General features: G+C 31.1%; 1 protein-coding gene across 1 annotated transcript in view; it reads right to left on the minus strand.

Annotated features, from left to right (window-relative positions):
- LOC143197346 (lachesin) overlaps nt 1–22,701 on the minus strand; it is a 411,049-nt gene that overhangs the window by 62,287 nt on the left and 326,061 nt on the right. Inside the window, exon 8 of the mRNA XM_076405732.1 lies at nt 681–743. Within this exon, the coding sequence (XP_076261847.1) occupies nt 681–743 (63 nt within the window). The remainder of the gene's footprint in view (nt 1–680; nt 744–22,701) is intronic.

Raw genomic sequence — 22,701 nt, forward strand, 5'->3', positions numbered from 1 at the left:
TCTGACGCCCATCGATTACTTCCTATTCTCAGATCTTAAAAGAATGTTCGCTGGGAACAAATTTTCCTCGAAGGAAAAGATGATCGCCGAAACTGAGGCTTATTTTGAAGCAAAGGACAAATCGTACTACAAAAATGGTATCGAAAAGATGGACGGTCGCTATAATCAACTAAACGTATTACCCTTGAAGGGAATTATGTTGAATAAAAAAACTAATTTTGCTAAAAAAATGTGTTTTACTATGGTAGGGGATTTTTTAATTGACATGTGTAAAACATGTTTTTCTATATTTTCTATATTAGAGTAAAATATTGGAAAACATATTTTACACAGGAAATTACTTAATGAAGCGGTTTGTTACGTCATGAATGTAGTTGTCAAAAGAAATGCTTAATGACCACTGGGTATATTCTTGACGTAATAAATAAAAAAATTGCTTAGTTGGTAATAAATTACTAGAAATAATTTGGTTGAGATCAGTCAGCAGATGAAGGCTGTTAAATTTGAGGATATGTACGTAATAGTTGTGATAACATATAGTGTAATAGTATCTTTAAAACTGACTGAGAGCAGATAAACACGATAAAATAAACTACACAAACTAAAACAATAAAACTGTCGAGAAGCTCCCGGGACACTACAGTATATGTATTTTGCTATTTCGATAAACAAATACTTACTTTCTTTATGTAATTGGCTTCTAACTTCTGTGGGACGGGATATTGTTGTGGGCATGGGAATTTCTGAAACAGAAAAAAAAAAGAAAAAAACAGATAATAGAACAGAGTCCATAAGCAAAGAAGATCCCGAACAAACAGACAGTGTTTGCTATTCCAATTGGACAATATTGAGAGCAAATATACCGAAACTCGTAATTTATGATACCCTTATTTTAAAAATCGTCGGTCTCCATAAAATATAAATCCTGAAGTTTTTTCCTCTCTTTTTTTCTTCAGGAAACTTTCAAACTTCCTAATATATGGTTAATCTCTTACGAAAACTTTTTCCACTGAATATTGATAAGTGATCGTGAAAGTTGAAATGAACAGCTTTAAATCAGAATATTGCTGCAAAACTAAAGGGTATGTTTTTTATCAAACTGTTTTTGAGGCGTTCTTTTAGTTGACATTAGCAGAAAATACATTTAAACATTCGTGTTCGATTCGTTATAAAAAGTTTGTTGTACTTTTAATTTTAAACTTTCTTAAAAGAAACTAAATAAAGTTTTTGACAATTTATTACACATGAATATTTATTTTGCATTAGGATTTATTTTTATTCTCAATCTATATATATATATATATATATATATATATATATATACTAAGTAAATTTAAAAATAAAGAGGGTAAAGTACTTTTTTGTTAATTTGTCGTTGAACTATGGAATATGATTTACGTTTTGCTTTATTTCAAAAATAAAATGATATTACTAATATAATTTTTTATTACTATATCTCAAAAAAAAAAAATAGAACGAGTAATATTCTAGCCAGATGATTTGTTCTGGAGATAAATACGGTAGTTATCTATGACCTGTTTTTATTCTATACCACTTTCAAACATTATCCGAATAAAGTCATCAACTATGTTATTGTTTTTACTAAAGCGACATTTTTAACGCCTAAATAGAGGATTTTAGCAGTAATTCGCTGTATAACCTTGATTTGGTGATGATCATTATATCTCGAAGGTAATAATTGATATTAGATTCGGGGCTATCAGTAGAAGAACTTTTAGGACTTATCGCTGTGAGCAATAGTAATTATGATTTAATGATAATTCTTCCTTGATAGCAATAACGTTATTGAATCAATCTAGAAATCCACAGACGACTGTCCAAATGTGAAAAATATCAACAAAGTGAGTCAAGGAAATAAAACTAATTCATGTCAACATCACTAATAATTAAGATTACTATGTGTTACTGCTTTTTAACTAAAAAAATCATTTCTCGGGAACCAAATTCACTTATTGACCTCGATAGATCTTTAGTATTAGACCTTAGATTATGTAAAGGTACTGAGAAATCTAAGTCCGTTAATGTAGGAACGTTTCAATTACCAAATAAATTATTTTCACGCCTTTGTTGTGGCATATCCGGAATATTTCAATCAATCTATGTCTAATGACGAGAATTAGTGGTTAGCTTGTCAAACATGGGCTTGTTCTGCCATTAAAAATATTTGTATCGTGGGAATAAAGTTGTCCAAATCAAGAGAAATTAAATTTAGAATTATTTTTGAACATTAGTTGTTTGTTTTATTTTTCTTTACATCACAGTACATAGTAGGAAGTAAAATAAGTGTATTATTATACAGCCAATAATTCCAGCAAATGGGCATAAAGACAAAATGGAGGAAATAATGTTAATTAGGTTATAGGGTAAGTAGGCTCTGACCTAGCATAGATATTAATATCTTATGGACCCTTGGGTTGTACTTTTACAGAATAGAAAGACGAAATGGTTAGTGGCTGTAGTTATAATCAAACTGGGCATACGGTTTTGTATTATAACATATGAGACAGTAATGATGGAAAGAAATATGACATGAGCGTATTTAAATATAGAAAGCACTATAAATAGTATAATGGAAGACAACAATGTATGAAGAAAGATGAAGTACTTTTAATCAAGCAAGAATATTCTATCAGAGGTAAGCTCAAAAGAATTAATGTTTATGCATTAAGGGCAAGATGTTCTTGAGGGAGAGCTTTTAGTTCAAATTATAGTATCTTCTTTATATATAATAATAATAAGATAAATACTTATACAAATAGCCTCCTCTTAGATCAATAAACTTGACCCAGGGATGCTCCAACTTCTTTAACCCGTCTGAAAAATACGTTTTCTCGAGGTCAATAGATGTGATCTTTTGAGAAAAAAATCAGGTTTTTTTGTTGAAGGCACCAAGGCACCATTTGTTGACACCACCACCTTTTAGGGACAACTAACGTGCATAATAGGAGGTAGAAATTCGGCAAAGGTACCAGGCCCACAGTAACATCCCCGAGGTGGATTGGAATTTTTGACTTTAGAGTTATACTCGAGCCTGTTATATTGCCTTTTAGTCAGTTGATTAATTAAAAGTTAATTAATTAAGTATAATGAATTACAGGCATGCAAAAGGAAAAAATCATATTAATCAAATATTCCAATAATAATTTTAACAGAAATTTATAGATAATAATAAATGTATAATAATGTATATTAATGTGTGATATTAATTGATGAAAATGAAGTTTCGATATCGATTTCATTATTTTACTAAATCGCCTTATTCTGCTCACTAACGGCATAGGTGTGTTTTTATGTTGCATTTGTATTAAACCAAACGCCATTAAGCTAAAAATTAAATGGGAAACTCCTATTGATTTCAAAATGTGCAAAAAGCTTTTAAACCTTTTTACGGTTTGTTAATTGGATTTTTTCAAACTGATTTCCTTTACCGGCCAAAAGTGCTTCACATATTTGATCTGGCGTAAAAATTTTTTTTACATCCGACGCAACTGAATTAACACCCAGCTGCATCGATGGTTGCATTTATATACGGTCGTTTGTTTTTTTTATGTTGCGTTACATTTTACGAATTTAAAAATTGAAACTTTGCATTGTTATCGTATTTGATAAATTCGAAAAAGGTATAGAGTTTTTGTTACGAATTAATAGATTTTTATTAGAATTCCTATTTATTCTTATATTGGGAGATTTTTATTATAATTCTGTATATAATTTACCAGTACAAATTAAAATATTTATTGATCTGTTGACACCAATTGCTATTTAAATAATGTAAATGATTTTTTTATTATAGAAATCTAGCAAATCAATACTAATAAGCTATTTGTCTTTATCCTAATTTGCTACGGTTTAAAATTAGAAACTATTCAATCAAATGGTTTTATTGTGTTTAATATTTTAATTAAGTCATAATTATCTGGGAGTTGGAGAACATCAACATTAGCCCGTTGTCGATGAGTTTATACCTTCAGGTCCTTATGTATTAATTTGTTGCTGAAATCTATAAGCACTGTTTTATTTTAAATAATATTGATGAGCCATTTTTCTGACCAGCATTGTATTTATTTTTATTTATTTATTTTTTAATTATTCGGTTATCTCCAATGATTAGGATTGCAGTGTCATTTGTGAATGTAACAACAATATTTTCATTAAATGTAGACAAGTCCCGAATGTACAGCAGATAAAGGACTGGTTCCAACACACTTCCATGTGGCACCTGCTTGTATTTTCCTCAAGTCATAGTAGGCATTCTCTTGTTTGATTCTGAAGTATCGGTCAGTTATATACGACTCTACAATTTTTTCATATTGGCCAGGGAGAAGCATTTTAATTTTTAAGCTTGAGCAACATCTAAAAATATAGCAGAACACATTTTATTTTCTTCTAGTATTTTTTTATGACATTGGTAACCCTGCGAACCTGACCAATTATGAAATAATATTTTCTGCAATCAAATTGATAATCCGGAATAAGATGCTTCTCGTCAATGATTGGCTTTATTCTTTTCAGTAAACGTTTTTCAAATAATTTGGATATTGTTATCAATAGTAATATTGGCCAATATGACGCTGTTTTACTAAGTGGCTTCCTGGTTTAGGAATTATAATTAACTCAGCCACCTTCCACAGTTGTGGTACATATTGTAATCTAAATGAAGCATTTATCATGTTGACGCTCTTAATTAGTGCTTTTCTTGAATGTGCCGTTAATATTCCAGTGATTCCAGGTTAAAATCAGGAGCTTGTTTTGCGCTAATAGAATTTCTATTTCTTTCCTAACCTGGATCAAAGTTAGAAATGGAATTATTATCCTTCCCTGTCTAATAGCGCAACGTCATCCGATATATAAGGTTGAAACTTATAATGTAATGAAATATAAATGCACTTATTATAACTAAATATAATAGTATCAATTTATAAATGAATGCTATATTGCATCGTATACTATTTTGTGTCAAATCTGTGTATAACTATATTCAAATCAACGCATTGTTTTTTTTATTGTGTGTGTTTTGTCAAGCATCATATCAGCAAGGATTTGTAGCACAGAGTTTACATACAGGTACACATTTTATATGTTAAATTTAGGTTATGCGATAATGATGAGTGGTAGTGGATATAGATATAGATCGAGGCACCCAATGTGCGGATTTGGTAGTTAAATACTCTTTTGTGCGATCGAAGCATATTCTAAAAGTGGTGACTGGTTGCTCTGCGGCAACTTCGGAATACTTGTACTCAATGTTAATCTTCTAAAAAAGTGGATAAAGAAGTTCAATGAAACGGGGTCTGCCTTCCATAAACCAACCGCAGGATCTCTACCTGATTCAATGACTGCAAATGCTCAGATTCAATGATTCAGCTACTGCAGATACATGACGTTTTATATGAGAACATTCAGCCATATAGATATATTTAGGTCTTATGAAGGAAAAACTGCATTTTTATAGTTAAAAAATCTTAAAAGGGCAAGATTTAAAGGAAAATTACTCTGTGATGTAATCTTCAGCTTTCCCATATTAATTTAGTAGGTCATATGAACAAGAGAACTGACACTAGCCCAAAAGAGAATCATCAAAAATTGTTACACCATCCATGCATCATGTTAGTAAAGTGGATGGATGAAAAGCATTTGGAGGTAACTCTGTACAGAAAATAATATTCAGTAAAATTACGAATACTACAGATAATTAATTTTCTATAACTTTTATGTTTTTGTCATTTGTCAACATTTTGTTTTTGGACACAAGCTTATCATAATTTTTTATGCAAGTGGAGACTTTATTTATCGTATTCACCAGATATTGTTCCTTGTTTGGTTTGATGCAATATAGCTTTGTTGATTCAGATTTTGTGCATTTTAGGAAAGAACTAGTAGTATATGTATTTTTTGGCAGTAAAGGCGCAAATTTACAAAAATGTAATTGATATTTTACACAAAATGTAGCGTAAGTTTAATATAATAAGGGGTAAAATATTTTTATTAAAATATTTCTTAAACGAAGTGCCTTTCTTATTTCATCACTAAAGAGACTGATATTTAAAGTAATCTAAAGTATTTAAACATGAACAGGTATAATAGGTATAAAATATAATAAAATCCTTATTTATTAAAAAGTAATAAATAAAAGGCAGGAAACAATGACCTGAACTTATATTTTTAAGGTTATTTTTAGTCATACATTAAACTAGCTTAAAGATCCTGCAATAATATATTTACACCATTGTAATATATTTTATAAAAAAAATAAGACTTGTTGAGAGAATTTTAAAAGGTCCCATTTTTATGACAGAAATATAATTTTTTTACTAGCCATATGTACACACCTCAAAGCTGTCTATGATTACATGTAAGTCCACTTAAAACGTAAGAAGACTTTAGACTTTATAGAGCACCATATTTTTTATATATCCCTCCTAAAATATTCAGTACGAAAAGCATATTATTCCTACATTTCGTTTTTATTTTGTTGTTTATATACTGCTGTAATCAAAAATAGTAATTTTTTTATAAGTGGGTTATTTATTTTTCCAAATATTTTGTCCGCCTGCTTGGTGGTGCAGTGGTAAAGGCGATGGGACGGTCCTCCTACTGTGGCGATAGCCGCGGGTTCGATTATGTTTGTGATTGTTAAACATTTGTGAATGTTCTAGGCAAGAGTGTAAAATGCGACAAGGAAAATTATCCCAGTCACGCCAGTAACCAGGCTGGGTAAGACCGGATGTCCTCTGGGATGATTTCTAAGGCGGTCACTCGCCAGTCGGTAGGCTTAATGCTGAGGACCGTGGTTCGGAGCCCACGTTAAACTTTAGGCCCAGTCCAGATAAATCCATAGTTGGTAAAAGGAGACTTTAAAATATATTTAAAAAAATATATACTTTGTTTGAATAATGCCTTTACTTTAAGCATTAATATGTATCTTAATGCTGTGTTTAAGTCATATATGAAAAATACATGGTTTATAGTTGCAATATATAGATTCTAAGCTTTTAAAAGGCATTCTTTAAATTCTATTATACTGGTCAAAGCCGCCATGTCATTGCCTTTATATTAATACTATAATAGTGTAAATCAATTTTTAAAATAAGTTTTTCGTATTCCTTACTTTGTTCCTTGATTTAAAGGCATCATACTTAATAATATAAATGTTAGATTATTAGTTGTATTAACAACATTTAAATGTATTACGTTAGAGAGCAATATTCTTAACATGTTACACAATATTCCCTTAATGTATAAATCATTTATTCTATCTTGTGTTTTATTTTGCCACTGTTATATTTATTCTAATGTTAAGCAAGTTGTTTAGCAGCAATGTTGTTTCCTGAAAACAAATTGAGGATCCAGTATAAGATGCTTTTCCTCAATTATTGGTTTTATCCTTTTTAATATAGTGGTATTGGCCGTTATGATACTGTTTCATGGAGTAGCTTTCCTAGTTTAGGGTTTATAATTTTTCCAGTCATATGGTACCTATTATAGTTTGAATGAAGCATTTTTTTAGGTTGTTGATTTTAATTAGTGCTTGTCTTAAAAGTTCTTTTAATACTTTCCCGATAATAAGGTTAATACCAGGAGCCTTTTTTGTCCATTGTTTTTATTATTTTTTTAATTTCAGTTAGAGTGACAAATTAAAATGTCACCTTTTTCTCTCCAATGATGCAGAGTAATGATTTAACGTCATCCACTAAACATTATCGGGTTGAAACATTATTTGGAGGTGGTCTACAAATCTTGTAGACCTCTACAGTGCGTATCGGGATTCTTATACTCAATGAAACCATCACGGGATAAGGCAAACGATAATAAATAATGAGTTATACCAGCAAAAACGTGATAAAATGATTCTAAATCATGCTATCAACGTCAAGAAGACATATTATAACCTATATATGAACATTTAATTAGGAAGCCCTATCGTACTCGCTGTATTCACTAAAGATTACTCCTTTCGACTGTCACTTGTTATGATTAATGCTACATAAAGCGTTTTTAAAGTCAACTATGGGGATATCAACTGATCAGGTATTCGCTTTTGGCTTGACAATTACTGAAGAAAAAAGCAAACATTGAGATTATGTATGTCAAATGACCGCCGGCTTTTGTAGATCTCAACAAGATCCAATTAGAGAATATACAGAATTTCAAGCACTTGGTATCAGTAATACAGGCGAAGAAAACGCAAAGCTTTAAGCCGAATCCGCCAAATTGCACAGGCTTCTTATTCTTTAAGATATAATTAATGCAATAAGAGTAAAATCCGCATCTTTCGAATGCTTATCTTGGTTATTTTGAGGCCTGTAAGCTTAAGGTCATTTAAAGACAATGGTTATAACAAATTCTGTTAATTTATATGCGATATTCAGAAAAGTAGATTAAAATGTCTTGGATAATAGTCTGTCAAATGAAAGGTGAATGGATTCCTCAACTTTTTGGGTGGAAGACGCAGCTAACAGCTCCTAAAATGAAATGGGTAAATATAAAAAGCTATCCAAACTGAATAGTTGTCGATAGCGAACTCGATGTGACTGGATTATGGTGGTTTTAGAATCACTAATAATACTTATTCAATGAAACCACAGTATAGCGCGTACTAAACACAGTAAAACACTATAAACGTAACATCATTCATTTACTCAATCAAAATTTAATGTGTTTTGAAAATGGAGATTTCATAAGCGCATTTTCGTTCTCTTTTGTTTTCATCATAAGTCACTTGAACCTGAATAAATCAATAATTGGTTTCTCTACTGTTAACAACTGGGATTAACGCAAGGGATTAGATAACATCGACCAGCTTTACATATATTCCACAATAATTGAGAGTGACTGGCTGAGAAGTTTTGGTGCATTCATTGTATAGACCGTATGTCGTCGGACTACCATTCTGATCCGACGACTGCAACACGTTCTTAACGGTGTAAAGCTGAGAATTATTTGATTCGGTTTTTCACCTAAAAAATTCAGAAATTCTACAGTGCCAAATTAGTATTAGAATTACTGAAAATTTATATGAATAAAATCGGTTTGAAAAACAAAAAACCAAAATTGATTTTTTCTCTCCTATTGTACAAATATTACAAGCATATATAATAGGAAATTTAATACTATTTGTTACCTTTTTCTTAGTCTGTTTTTATATTAAACAATATTACCTTTTTTTTTACATTCATGTAATTTGTCTGGTTGCTCTCCTTTATCCACGGGAAAATTGAAATATGGCTAGAAAGCAGATAACTGTAATCAGTCACCGAAAGAGGATTAATATATTTTTTTCTCCCTTTTCCCAAGTTATATAACTTATATGTCTTGAGACAGTTTCGTTTCATCTTGATTGTCTGCAGAACTACACGTCAGGGATTAAGCTATCTAAACAATTTTAATTTTATCACTTATATTACGCCACGTGGGACGAGGATTTCGTATAAAAATTGTTTGACACTTTCATCAGGGAAACAATTTTGTTGACCCGCTAAAAAATATCTGACATATTTCACTATTTCGTAGGTCATGTTTCTTAGGTTATTTTTTTTCTGAATATATCGTGTGTAGAAGGTTTTTTGCAGCAGATGTTGAATGAGAAATACATCACTTGTTAGATTGATACTTGATTCATTAAAAGTTAATATAGGTTATGTTTATTTTGTGAAAGTTTATTGTCAGTTTATAAAATTATTTCTGTTTAATTACACTGTGTGACAAATTTCATTTTTGTTCTATAACATTAAATAAAATGGCTTTTTTTGCGAATTGTACCTGCTGAATACAAAAACTTTAACGGATTTTTTGTAACACGTACTATTTTAAAGTTATGATAAATTAAAGTACTATAAACAAACAAAGACAGTCAGATTTATTTATTAATAATATTAATTATTATTAACTTTATAAAGAAATAGCAATATATATTTACAAATAGATAATGAATCAAAATAGCTCATGCTTAAGTGGTCAATAGAAAAAATGGGTCTATATTCTGAAAGAAAATGACGAAATATTAACTTTTCCTCTTATGCAGCAAGCCTGCAGTAATCTGCTAACATCTTAGCAGTTCATCTTCCTTGATAAAACTCTTCTATCTGTTTTAAATCATGGTGAAAGTTTTCATCTTGTTTGTCACTCACCATTCCAAGATTAGGGGGGGGGGGAATCGAAATGGCAATGCAAGAAATGTATTTTGAAATATTCTGCACCCCATTGTTTTCAATATTTGTAATAAGCCATTCACAAATTCACAAAAAACTCGGTATTTTTAGCTTTAAGTTTTCCTAAGAATCCATGAATTACTTTCTTTAGAGATAAACAAGCCGTTAACTCTTTCGCGGTAAGATTTCATCGAATTAATTGGTTTTTTATAAGTTTTCTTATTTGTGTTACAACAAAAATGCCTTCTTTTCATTTAGCGTCACTTAATTTAAAGAAAACAGTGTCCAAATAAAAAAATTCTTTTTCAATTTTTATCCATGGCCTTAACAACAATTTTGAGATTATAGGTCTCTTTAAATTTAATTTTGTTTACAAATTGGACTTCAATTCAAAATGTGAGTCAAAATTTGAAAATTGGAACCTCTGAATTGGATTTCTGGATATAGTTTCTTAATATTTATGGAACAAACATATGAATATTAGACCATTAGCGGTTGCATGATCAATGGTGAATACATTTTAAAAATTTGTGATTAAAAAATCAAAAACTCGTATACTGAATTTAACTTAACTTAGTAGAAATTTACAAAAACAGTATCGTCGCAGGAAAATATAATATTAATCAATTAATTGATCAAATGGTTTTATATAAAAACTAAATTATATGTGCTCTAAAATTGTAATTAATTTCTTACTATTACACTATATTAATTAAAACGATAAATATCGATTGGGTTATGGAATATATTAATACGGAACTACCATGTTTTAATATTTTAAATATTATTTTATGTGAATAGACGACAGTTTATTGGAAGAAGCTTCAACGGAAAACTTTCAAATTTAATGGTTTGTAAAGTTGGAGTAAATTTACGATGTACATGGCATTCTCTATTATTTTAGACCTGACTATTGTGAAGAAAGTTAAGTAAAAACATTACGGCTTACTTTATATGCTGAATGAAGTTAAAATAATTCACCTATTCAGAAAGGTCGATTTTAAATACGGAATAAACTTTTGTTTGTTTTTAAAATAACTTTTGTTTACTTTAATTGTTTAAATGTTGGTTCTAAAACTGTAGGCAGTTTATATATAATAAATGTATCTACATTTTTTCATATAAATATTTTTTTAGCTGGTTATTTAAGTTTGTTCGTGAATTTAGTTTATATAATGCGTATTATATTTCGCTATACTTTAGAGTCTCCTTTTTACCAACTAGAGTTTATCTGGAGTCGAGCTAATGTTTAACGTGGGTTTTGAACCACAGTCGTTGGATTACCCAGCCTGGTTGTTGGCGTGACTGGGGCGGTTTTCCTTGTCGGATTTTACAATTTTGCCAATAGCAATTACAAACAATAACAAACATTAATTTAGAGCTCTGTCCCAACGGAGTTCGAATAGTATGAGGACTGTTCTGTAGCTACCAAGTCTGCAAATTGTATGTCACGATTCTCATTCTTATTTGTCTCTTAAAATCATTCACATTAGAAAAAGTGGTGCTTGTTTAGGATCCATTATTATTGAAAACTGAAATTATTACGGTGTGATATGCAGTTGCTCCAACAAATCATTACATTTTTTCATTAAGCTAAAATAGTTTTCTAGTAAATTAAAAGGTATTGTTTTAAACCCTCCAAACCCCCAAATGTGGGATGAAAGAGCTCAGAGTCCCTAGCCATGAATATACAGCCACCAAAGGCGGCTTGCATGAGCTTAGTTGCTTAGAAACATAGGCTAAAAGAATACTGTGGACCTTTGGGTAAAAACATTGTAATATTGAAAATCATAAAGAGTAAACTGGCCGACGAATGTACAGTCCGTGGTTAATAATAATTTTTTTGTTTCTGAACTGTAAGCTATTCAGATGGGATAACGAACAAATATATCTCTTTTGTCGTTTCTTTAGAAGGGTTGTGTTATATAGAGCTAATGTGATACAGGAGGTTCTAAGAATTTGAAGTGACATTTGGTAACGTAACGAATTAATATTTCAAGGGATTAGGGTTGGACCGGCAGTGTTACCTGTACAGCCTTTCCAATAATTCGCCATGCCTTTCCATTAAAATAAAATAGTTTTCTAGTAAATTGTAAGTTTTGTTTCAAATAATAACCGTTTCACAACTCATACACATGTTAACTTGAATTTTTTGACCCTTATTAAACGATTTATAATTAAATTAACTTTGACTTAAATGTGATGGTACAATGTACTATAACAGTAACCAAATAATCGATTCCTTATGCATTAACTTCGGAAATTTTTTGGAGATGGTCGTTAGATAGGACACAGCTGGGATTTTATGCCTTTCGACCATTTTTAGGGGGACATGTTAAGAACCGGTATTACTCCGACCATACTCATAAACAATTGATGCACTTAAGGAAAGTATCCATCGAGCTATTCCTGAAATAGAACTACAAAGAGTCGATAATGTTCTTCAAAATTGGGTTACGAGAATGGGCTATTGCTAAGCAGCGGTAGATATTAAATAGAGACTTTTCTGAAGTAATTGGATGTTGATTATTAAATTAACAATTAAAAATATATGCAGCTGTTTTTTATTACGCTAACTAAATATTTTAAAACAATAGAGGTATATTAAAGGGAGCTAATATGCGAATTTAGGACTCGCACAAAAATCAACTTCATATTCGAAGCTAATGACAACATTAAACCATTAATTTCTAAGGAAACATATATATGTTAATGGATTGTTGGAACGTACCGATTTTCATTTAAATTTAATCAATTTTTCATCAAACCATAGCCTATGCTTGAAGAGAGAGTCTACTTCTCAACTAATATGTTACTGTTGGTGCTGTAGGACTTTGAACATTCTTCACTAAATCTCGTCACACTTGGCGATTAGCCGCAAATGATCTGGTGTCGGACAATGTTAGTTTCTAGTGTTTCAATGATGTTGATCCATGTCTGTTACGTCATAGAAGTCTGTGAGTAATTCGTTGACACCATCGTGATTTGCGTCTTTGAAATTGTTCATCAACTGTGCACTGTCATATTTTCAACGAATTATTTTATTTCTAATGCGATCTGCTGACAGATGTTAGACTGTAACAGTACGAAATATTTGGAGCCATACATAAGGATTGATAAAATAAGCGATCAAAAAAGGCAGATTTGAGTATTGAACTCCAACGTCTCGATGTAAGGGCGTTGTTTACTTATCAATTTCTCTTCAGATCTCTATTCATCGAAAAATGAAATTCACTCATGAATATCATTTTTTATCCAACTACTTCAAAATTCAGTAAGTAATTGATCGATGATCGAAGATTACTTCCTGAGCGAATTATTGGTCAAAATCAAAATCCCAATCCAAAAGTCACTAAATGAAAGTGCGAATAATTCACTGAAATTTGTTTCCAAAATTGATTACTGACTCAACAAAATAATTTTTTTCAATATAAAAATAAAAATTTGTAGCATATGAGCTTGTATTGGGTACATTAATCAAAATTTGGTAGTATAGTTTCATTTGTCCTTTCATTTTCATTTCCCTGTTCAACATTATATTATAACTACAACGTGGAGCAAAAGTGCTTCTACTATTGACGCAATTCCGGAACCATTATTATCAATAAATATTGTCATAATTTTTGCTCGTTCTTGTGGCGTATATTGATCCATAATAAAGTTTGGACGTCTACACAACACAACGGATAAAGTGAATCTGAGCTAAACATCACGTAACCAAGATGGCGCGCAATCAAAATGGTAGCGGGACCCGCATTTTATGTAAATGTAAATAATAAAAATGTACAAAATAAAATAATGTTTTTAGATGTTGATCAAGCTTTGGATAAAGCTTGGCATTTACACCCTACAGCATAAGATTAAAATGCTTTACATATGAGTTACATATAATTGATTTATATTTCAGAGTCAAACAATAAGATGCCTATTCTGACTTGAGGAAAATACAAGTATATGCAATATGTAAGTGTATTGGGACCAGTCCTTTTTCTGATGTATACTCGGGACTTGCTTACATCAATGAAAATGTTGTTGCTACATCTGCAGATATTGCTGAACACAAAAATGGTACACTGAAATGAATAAAAATAAATCAGTGCATATTGATATTACCAACAAAATAAATCAACAAGTAGTCAGGTATGGAAATATGGTCAAGTATATGGGCATGACCCTTGATGTTAAACTCAGGTGGAACTTAAATGTTAAGAAAAAATATGAAGAACTCAAGCTGAAATATACAAAACTGTACTGGTTATTGAGTAGATATTCAGTCCTGACAGTATATAATAATTTTTTGCTCTACCAACAAGTCTTTAAACTAGTGTGGACTTATGGTGTACAACTCCGGGGTTGTGCCAGCCAAAGCAATAGAAATATCATACAAATATTACCAAACAATGTACTGCGAGGTGCTGTTGATGCTCTAGTACATTTGTACATTTGTAACCAAGAATGATTATGTCTAAAGACATAGACAGAGGCTTCATCAGCACATCAGTATTGAAGTTCTCCAGCTCCTAGATAATGATGGCTTAGTTAGAAGATTAAACAGAGTAAGGCCATCTTTTTCAGTTTAGGAAAATTATAAATATCACTCAGTGCACATTAAAAACAGTGACATAGATGTTAAGACCAAAGTGTCTATGCTAGAATAAGTACTTTGTAATTTTAAAACCGTAGCAAACTATAATAAATAATAATATACAAACATTTTAAAAAGTATATTAATTTGTAGTAAAAGTATATTATAAGTAATTTTTCGTTTACAAAACAAGATGGACATTTATAGAAAACCCAAAACTATTTGGTAAAACTTTTCGAACAATATTTTTAGGTATTTGTAATATAACATTACCTGAGCTGTTACGATTCGCTACAGCAACATCGAGATTCAATCATTACGCACGCAGAAATGTTCAAAGATAAAACATATTTTTTCCATATTTGAAATATCCGTCACAAACTAGAGCTTTTTCTTGTGAGTTGAATGGATATGAGAGTTTACGCGTATATACATACAATATATACCCTTAAGAACCTGAAAAGAATATTGATAAATGTAACTGTCAGTTGTGATAATAAATTGAGAACAGACGGTCTGTTTTTATATCATTTTACAGGTAGTATTCTTGATGTATTACCCAACGAGAGAAGTATGTAATATAAATTATTAATTTTAATTATGTTTTATGAAAGGAAGTTTAGTAGGTCTAAGAATAAGCAAATATAAATTAAATATAAATATTTTTTTTTATTACTCTTCGTGAGTCCACAATCTGCCCTATTGGCAATAAGTATTTCTTCTGTTTATATTATATATACATGGCATGTAGAAAATCACTTCATTAAGCAATCTTCTGTATAAAATATTATCTTAATTAATTAGTCTTATTCTAATGCTTATTCTAAACTCTAGATATGTCCAGTAATCAGATCAGGTGGTGTTAAACGTTTTAGTCTACGCACTTCACTATCACGTCGCATATTTAGCTGATTAGCGAGTACATTGGGATGCACTGACACTCTTTCGAAGTACTTCACACAAACACGTTGGATTACACTCGTTATAGGTTCTAGAGGAATATCGCGTTGTATCACTTTATTTGAAATATAGTACGGAGCATCAACAATGGCATGCAACACCTTATTTTGGAACCGTTGAATGATGGATATATTAGATTTGCTAGCGGTACCCCATAGTTGAATTCCATATGTCCAAATGGGCTTGAGTATTGACTCATACAGCAATACCTTGTTATCTAATGATAACTTGGATTTGCGCCCAATGAGCCAAATATAAATATATAATATAGCAAAAATTATTATTAGCTTGTGTTAATAATAAAATGTTTATATAATATTTGAGTAAATTCTATATTTTTAAAATTGAAGGAAATTCTGAAATTGACTGGTGACAAGTCAGTTATCGGTAAATTAAAAAATTATTGTAAAATTTCCTATGAAGCCTATCATAAATATAGTTATAATTATATATATGTGCTTTATGGTCTGCAGTAATATCTATATATGATGCTAGTTTTCAATGAGTATATTTTTATTGAAAATGCAAGATTTGGACATATTTTAATCAAGATTCGTCATTGTTAACTTGAAACTCATTGTTGTATATTTTATCCAAAAGAGTTTGCTACAGATGCGAGTGAAGAAGTCGCTATCTTTTCATTTGATTAACTTTTCTAAATCATTACACTCCACATATCTGAATCAGTTCGTATGATGTAAAACAATGATGAAAAACAATGTATCCTAGGCTTGCAATTGTTTTATGATATTAATAATATGTATGTTACAATGAGAACAGATCAGCTGTATCATAAATTGATAATCAAGTGAACCGAGGAAATTTTGTTATGAGTAGATGATGTTTTGGAGCTTTGAAGTAAAATTATATTAGTATGTCTTCTAGATACTACTTTTATCGAGATACTTCAGTTTGAGACTGAAACTGAAACTGAGACTGAAACTGACTTTCCTGTTTTTGAAATTTTTTTAGAAATTATTTCCTTTCGTATAGTGGTAGGTGAAGTTCTTAAGAAGGAGAATATATACTTCTGCTTTTACTGGTAACGGTCAGCTTGTAAAGAATTAAGAGTGATCAACTTTGATAAACTTCTTATGGCTTACCCTATGAAATTATTCTTATTTCAAATTATTTCTGGGTATGTTCAAATTTAAACTGTATATTGAGATTTTTATATCAAGTGTTATATTTCAATCATCTTTGTCACACTACTCTGCATATTTTTCTTGCATATTATATGGACCACCATCGAGTAATGCCTTCAAATCCTCGTTTTCAATTTTTTTTTGCCTATCCAGAATGCTCTTGACTTCGATGTCAAAATCAGTAATTTTAAAACGCCGAAACCAATATATACATGTTGAAATCGATGGAGAATGGTTGCCTCAAATGCTATTTACTCGGTACCAATTCAGACAATTTTAATGCACTGAAAATATGTTTCTTCACTTACTGAGAAATGAACGGAGGTTTCAACATGAAGTTGGTTACAAATGTACCCGATGAGATATAATACACAGTAACACCTTCAACCAAAGAAGTAAGAAAGAGAAACAGTTAATAGTATTTTACTAGTTATGAATGAACATTTTATTCATTTTACCCATTACATTGATAAGTATTCTTGAAATAGAGTGCTTAAATGCTGCTACATTAATACACATAAAATCGTATACATATAAGTCCATATAACCATAAGTTTTATCAATAAATTATTCATAAGTGCATAACTAGGTAAAGTGAGAAAACGAAAAATTATCTAACTAGTTAATATTTAACATGTACTGAAAAGGCCTGGGTCTAACACATAGATTGCGCTAGTTTTATTGCATCCTCTTATCAGCGCTCTTTCAGTTAGTAGTAACCTTCAAAAGAAAACTTACTACTTTTCTTATTTTCAAAACAATGGATCCAAAACAATTTCGTGTATTAATTTTACACTGTTTCTTGATGAGAAAAATACCATTCAAGCGAGGCAATAGTTTGCAAAATGTTATAAGAACTCTGGTCCATTAGAAACGACAATAAAACGTTGGTTTGCTGACTTTAAACGTGGTTGTAGAGACACTGAAGATGCAGAACACACTAGAAAACATCAAAAAAATCGACAAAATCGTTTTAAATGATCGAAAAGAAAAGTTGCGTGAATTAACTAATATCGTAAAGAAATTAAAACAACGTTTTGGTTTTATATTACATGAGCATTTGACTATGAGAAAGCTCTGTTCAAAGTGGGTGCCGCGTTTGCGCACTGTTGACCAAAAACAAAAACCTTTTGATGATTTTGAGCAGTGTTTGGCTATGTTAATGTAACAAACCGGAGATTATTCCGTCGATATGTGACAATGGATCCACCACTTCACTCTGGAATCAAAACGATGGTCATCTGAGTGGACAGCAAGTGGTGAACCTCGTCCAAAGCGCCCGAAGGCCCAACAAATGGAAAATGACTGGAAAGGTAATGGCCTTAGTATTTTCGGATGTGCGTAGTAATAATATTGTTCTGCTATACTGTTGTACTATTGTTTTCATGTTAGTCCATTAGTTGTCCACCGTATTCGTAAGATTTGGCTCCCAGTAACTGAGCCAGTAGTTCGCAGACCTCAAAAAAATACTCACCGGTAAGAAACTTCGCTTGAATTAGAGGTTATCGCTGAAACTGAGGCCTATTTTGAGGTAAAAGATAAATAGTTCTACAAAAGTGGTACTGAAATGTTAGAGCGGCATTAGAATGATTGTGTGGTCCTTGATAGAGATGACGTTGATGAATAAAGTCAATTTTGAACAAAAAAATCGTGTATCGCGTAAAACAAATAAAAACTAACTCGTACATGTTATTAACTTCTAATAATATGCGTGTTTGCGCAGTTAAAAGTTCCTGTACTCTTAAAATAATATTCAATAAAAATGAAGTAAAAATTAGGGCTCTGGATCTAGAGTGTTCGGGATAACACTTGTCTGTTCGCTGAACGAAACGATTCCGAACTATTAATAAACTTTTCAGCAAATCCATCAATAATGATTTTGCTCGGAAATAATGAAGAAGTTGGTTTGTACTTCATACATTTCCCTAACCCATGCAAATCTTCCGAAAACTTTCTCGTATAATAAATAGTCGGGAAGTTTCCTGTTTAGCGATAATGAGAACTTTTAAGGTAGAACCATAATTGAATTCAATTTTTATTCGCCTTTACCTTTCAATTCCTTTACAAGAAACATTATTTTTGGAACTTATTTCAATATGAATATTAGGGGCTTGCATACATCTTGATCAGCCATATTTGTTGGTGAGTATCATTGTTTAACATGTTTTCATGTTACACAACTTAAATTCGATAGTTTTGATCAACGTTTTTAACTATCGACTGAAAACGACTATCGACTGTTTAATAATTTACTATTTTTTACTATTATTTCGACTACTTCAGTCGCCATTTTCAGTCCGAATGAATTTATCATTTTTTAGTATCGACTGTTTCACTTGAGTACTTTCAGCGGCTATTTATGGTCCGGCTGATTTTTCTACTTTTACTACCGAATGTTTCAGTGGTGTACTTTCATCTACTACTTTTGGTTCTACTAGTTTCATTCGATTGATTTTTAACGTTCTGGATTTGTCATCCTAGCTAGCGACCTTGAAAATAATGTGTCGAATTTATGCTTACATAGATTTATATACGGTATATATGGTTTTATATTTTGTTTGTAGTAATTTTTGTCTTGGTTGATAATAACAACATATTGTACATTAATACAGCAGCGGCCGGCTTAGTTGGCGCAGTGGTAAAGGCGACAGTACGGTCCTCCTGCTGTTGCGGGTTCGAATCCTGTTGGGGAATGGTCGTAAATTTATGTTTGTGATTGTTTAACATCTGTGATTGTCCTTAGGCAAGGGTGCAAAATCCGACAATAAAAATGATCCCAGTCACGACAGTAACCAGGCTGGGTAAGAGCGGATGTCTCCTGTGATTATCTTCAAAGAAGGTCCAGTGTTTTACTTTTAAAGCGAGTAGGACCATAAGAGACATATGGTTATAAGTGTAGAAAAGTGGACGTCAAAGGAGCGTCGAGGTAGCAAAGAAAATTGAAGATATGGAATTGAAGGAGCTATTGGACGAAGATTTTCGCTAAACTCAGTAGTAAATTGTCGACTCATTTCGATTAAATTTTACCAATGATTTGGTTCAAATGTTCAAGCAAAAGGAAATTGGCTACCATATGAATTAAAACATAAATATGTTGAACAGACGAAAATTTGATTTTCTATGACAACTCTGTGAAAAAAAGATCACACTATTAAGACATGGCAATGCCCCACCTTATGTGGCTCTAGATTTTTAAATTTATATTGAAAAGCTGAAATGGGATACTCTACCCCACCTGCTGCATTCTTCAGATATTACTCCTTCAGCAAGCTCTTTCCTTGCGAAACAGTAGTTTCGCTCTTTCTTTGATTATATAAAAAACGGTGTCCATTCTTAGATCGACTTCAAAGAAGACCAAATATCAACACGGAATCCGTATGTTGCTCGAAGAATTAGCCAAAGTTGGGTTTTACCACATAAATATGTAATAGTTTTGTGTGGTAAAGTTTTAAAGCTTTTAATGTCAAAAGTACTGAATATTGTATTAAATTTACCTACTATTCGCTACATACTTTACTTATATAAGACATACGGTTTAAATATGCATATAGAAAAATAATCAAAGCCACTCCATTATACACTTACGGTTTCATGGCGCTGAAGCAATTACAAGCAGCATTCTGAACTAAGACCAGCTAATTGAAATATCTTATTTACTCTGTAACTTTCGGTCGACTATACTAAACTTCCAATGTCTAACTGATGTAATTGCAACATTTCGTAAACTTTGCATAAGTACACTGTGTAAAAACTATTTCAAATTCTAGAAAAATTCTGGAAATAATGACATGCAATAAAGTTGCAAGTACGACTGCTGTATAGAAAGTTGTTTGTGTTGTCACACCAACAAAAGCGAATAAGATGCTGTTTATAAGACAGTGAGAAACAGTTTTTTGTGTAGAGTTTGTCGTAGTCATGGCATATAATTTCGTAGGTTCCTTCTTTTTGCAATTATATTTCTATATTTGGAATTTCCTTTTATATATGTTAAGCGGGTCTTCTTAGTATTTTTTACATGTTATCTCTTTTCAGCTCCCTTTGTTTATTTTGGCTGTTAATCTGTTTTTAGATCTTAGTATGAGAATGTAGAAACACCTATTAAGATGTGTTGAGAAATAATGCGACCAAGCGTTCAAGTAATGTTGGGTATAGCTCAGTTTGAGGTGCACCTAATAAGTCAAGGAAAAATAATTTAAAGTAGTTATATATAAATCAGGAAATTGTATCATTTTAAGTAAAAATAGCGGCATATTGTATTTATCTTGACTTTTAATGCTTTCTTTTGTGAAAGTGGTTTAATCCTTTTAAATTTACAGCGTTTTAGTATACGTATGTTCGTTTGTATAGGCGGACAAGGGTACTGTTAATAATTACAAATAATTTTCAACAATTATAAGCAGATAAGACCACGGAAAACTTTTTGGTAATTTTCTTCAAGAGGAAGGCCATTGGTAATTCCATCAATATGTTTATGGTATTATTCAAGTGGTGGAAAGTGCTTATATTTTAAGCTTTCGATGAAATTAAAATATGAACATATCGGTAATATTATTAGCTAGCGTCTCGGTGGATCCAATATGTCATCAAATCAAAACGAGAGTTGAGAACGCTGCAATAGTATTGGAGATCAGAAGGATGTGCTTAATTTAGTTTGTCGTCTTCCTAAAGATCTTTGGAAGCTGAACATGTTCCACAACAATTATGACACTCCTCCATATAACTTCAGATGATGGTTCCATCAGGTCTAGTGTTAGTGCTAAACGATTTGTTGAATTAATTTTAGATCCAAGTGAAGATTTACGAAAGATCTATCGGCGTTGCTTTTCAATATTGCAGTTGATGCAATAATGCAACACGTATTTAAAATCAGATATGGCAAGTAGTGTGATGCTAAAAACTTTTTGGCATTTTCAATGCTTCGAGTATTTTTAAGGATACAGAGTCTTTAGTCTAAGAATTAATGAAGAGAAAGTCAAAGTAATGACAGCTAGCCGATCGTCTGCTATTGTAAATCTCAATGCCATCCAGTAGGAGCAAATGCAAGTAGAGGTCAAATACTTGGGATCAGCAGTAGTTGAGAAATAGCTAGGTTTGAAGTAATTAGATAAATATATCAGACTTCAGAAGCTCTCGTTTCTCTAAGATGGTTTATGTGAAAGTGACTAAATTACAATTAACATATAAAAATCGTTCTTCGAAAGGTATATTTTTCTAAATTTTCTGTATAATTTTAACATTGATACAGTCTGATTTCTGTAATTTTGAAGTCTTTCTATCTTAAATATTATTGAATATTATAGTAAATATTAAAATAAAAATATAGTTGTCCGATTGAGATGTGACACTCAATGGATATTTTTGTTTGAAACAATGAAGTTTCGAATGAAATATTGTTAATTGTTGCAATTCTGGCTTTGGATATTGTTAGTCTCCTATTTCTCAAATTTCTCTCTGCCTGAAGAGATTATTTCACCTTTCATTCGAAACTTCATTGTTTCAAACAAAAATATCCATTGAGTGTCACATCTCAATCGAACAACTATATTTTTATTTTAATATTTACTATAATATTCAATAATATTGAAGAAAGAAATACTTCAAAATTACAGAAATCAGACTGTATCAATGTTAAAATTATACAGAAAATTTAGAAATTGGTTTGGAATGAAAGACGCACATAAAAAACATTATATTCTTATCAATAAGAAACGGTATAACATGTGAAATTTAAACCCATGCATTTGTTTGGTTTTGTTAATTATTTATTAAGTAGTCTTTGACAAAAAGAAAATATTAGTTAAATATCCAATTGAATTATGTATAATTACGGTACGGCCTACCT

This window comes from Rhynchophorus ferrugineus, unplaced genomic scaffold (genome assembly GCF_030347505.1).
Source record: "Rhynchophorus ferrugineus isolate W39M unplaced genomic scaffold, kcgeb_rfMv2 rfM5, whole genome shotgun sequence".
Lineage (NCBI taxonomy): Eukaryota > Metazoa > Arthropoda > Insecta > Coleoptera > Curculionidae > Rhynchophorus > Rhynchophorus ferrugineus.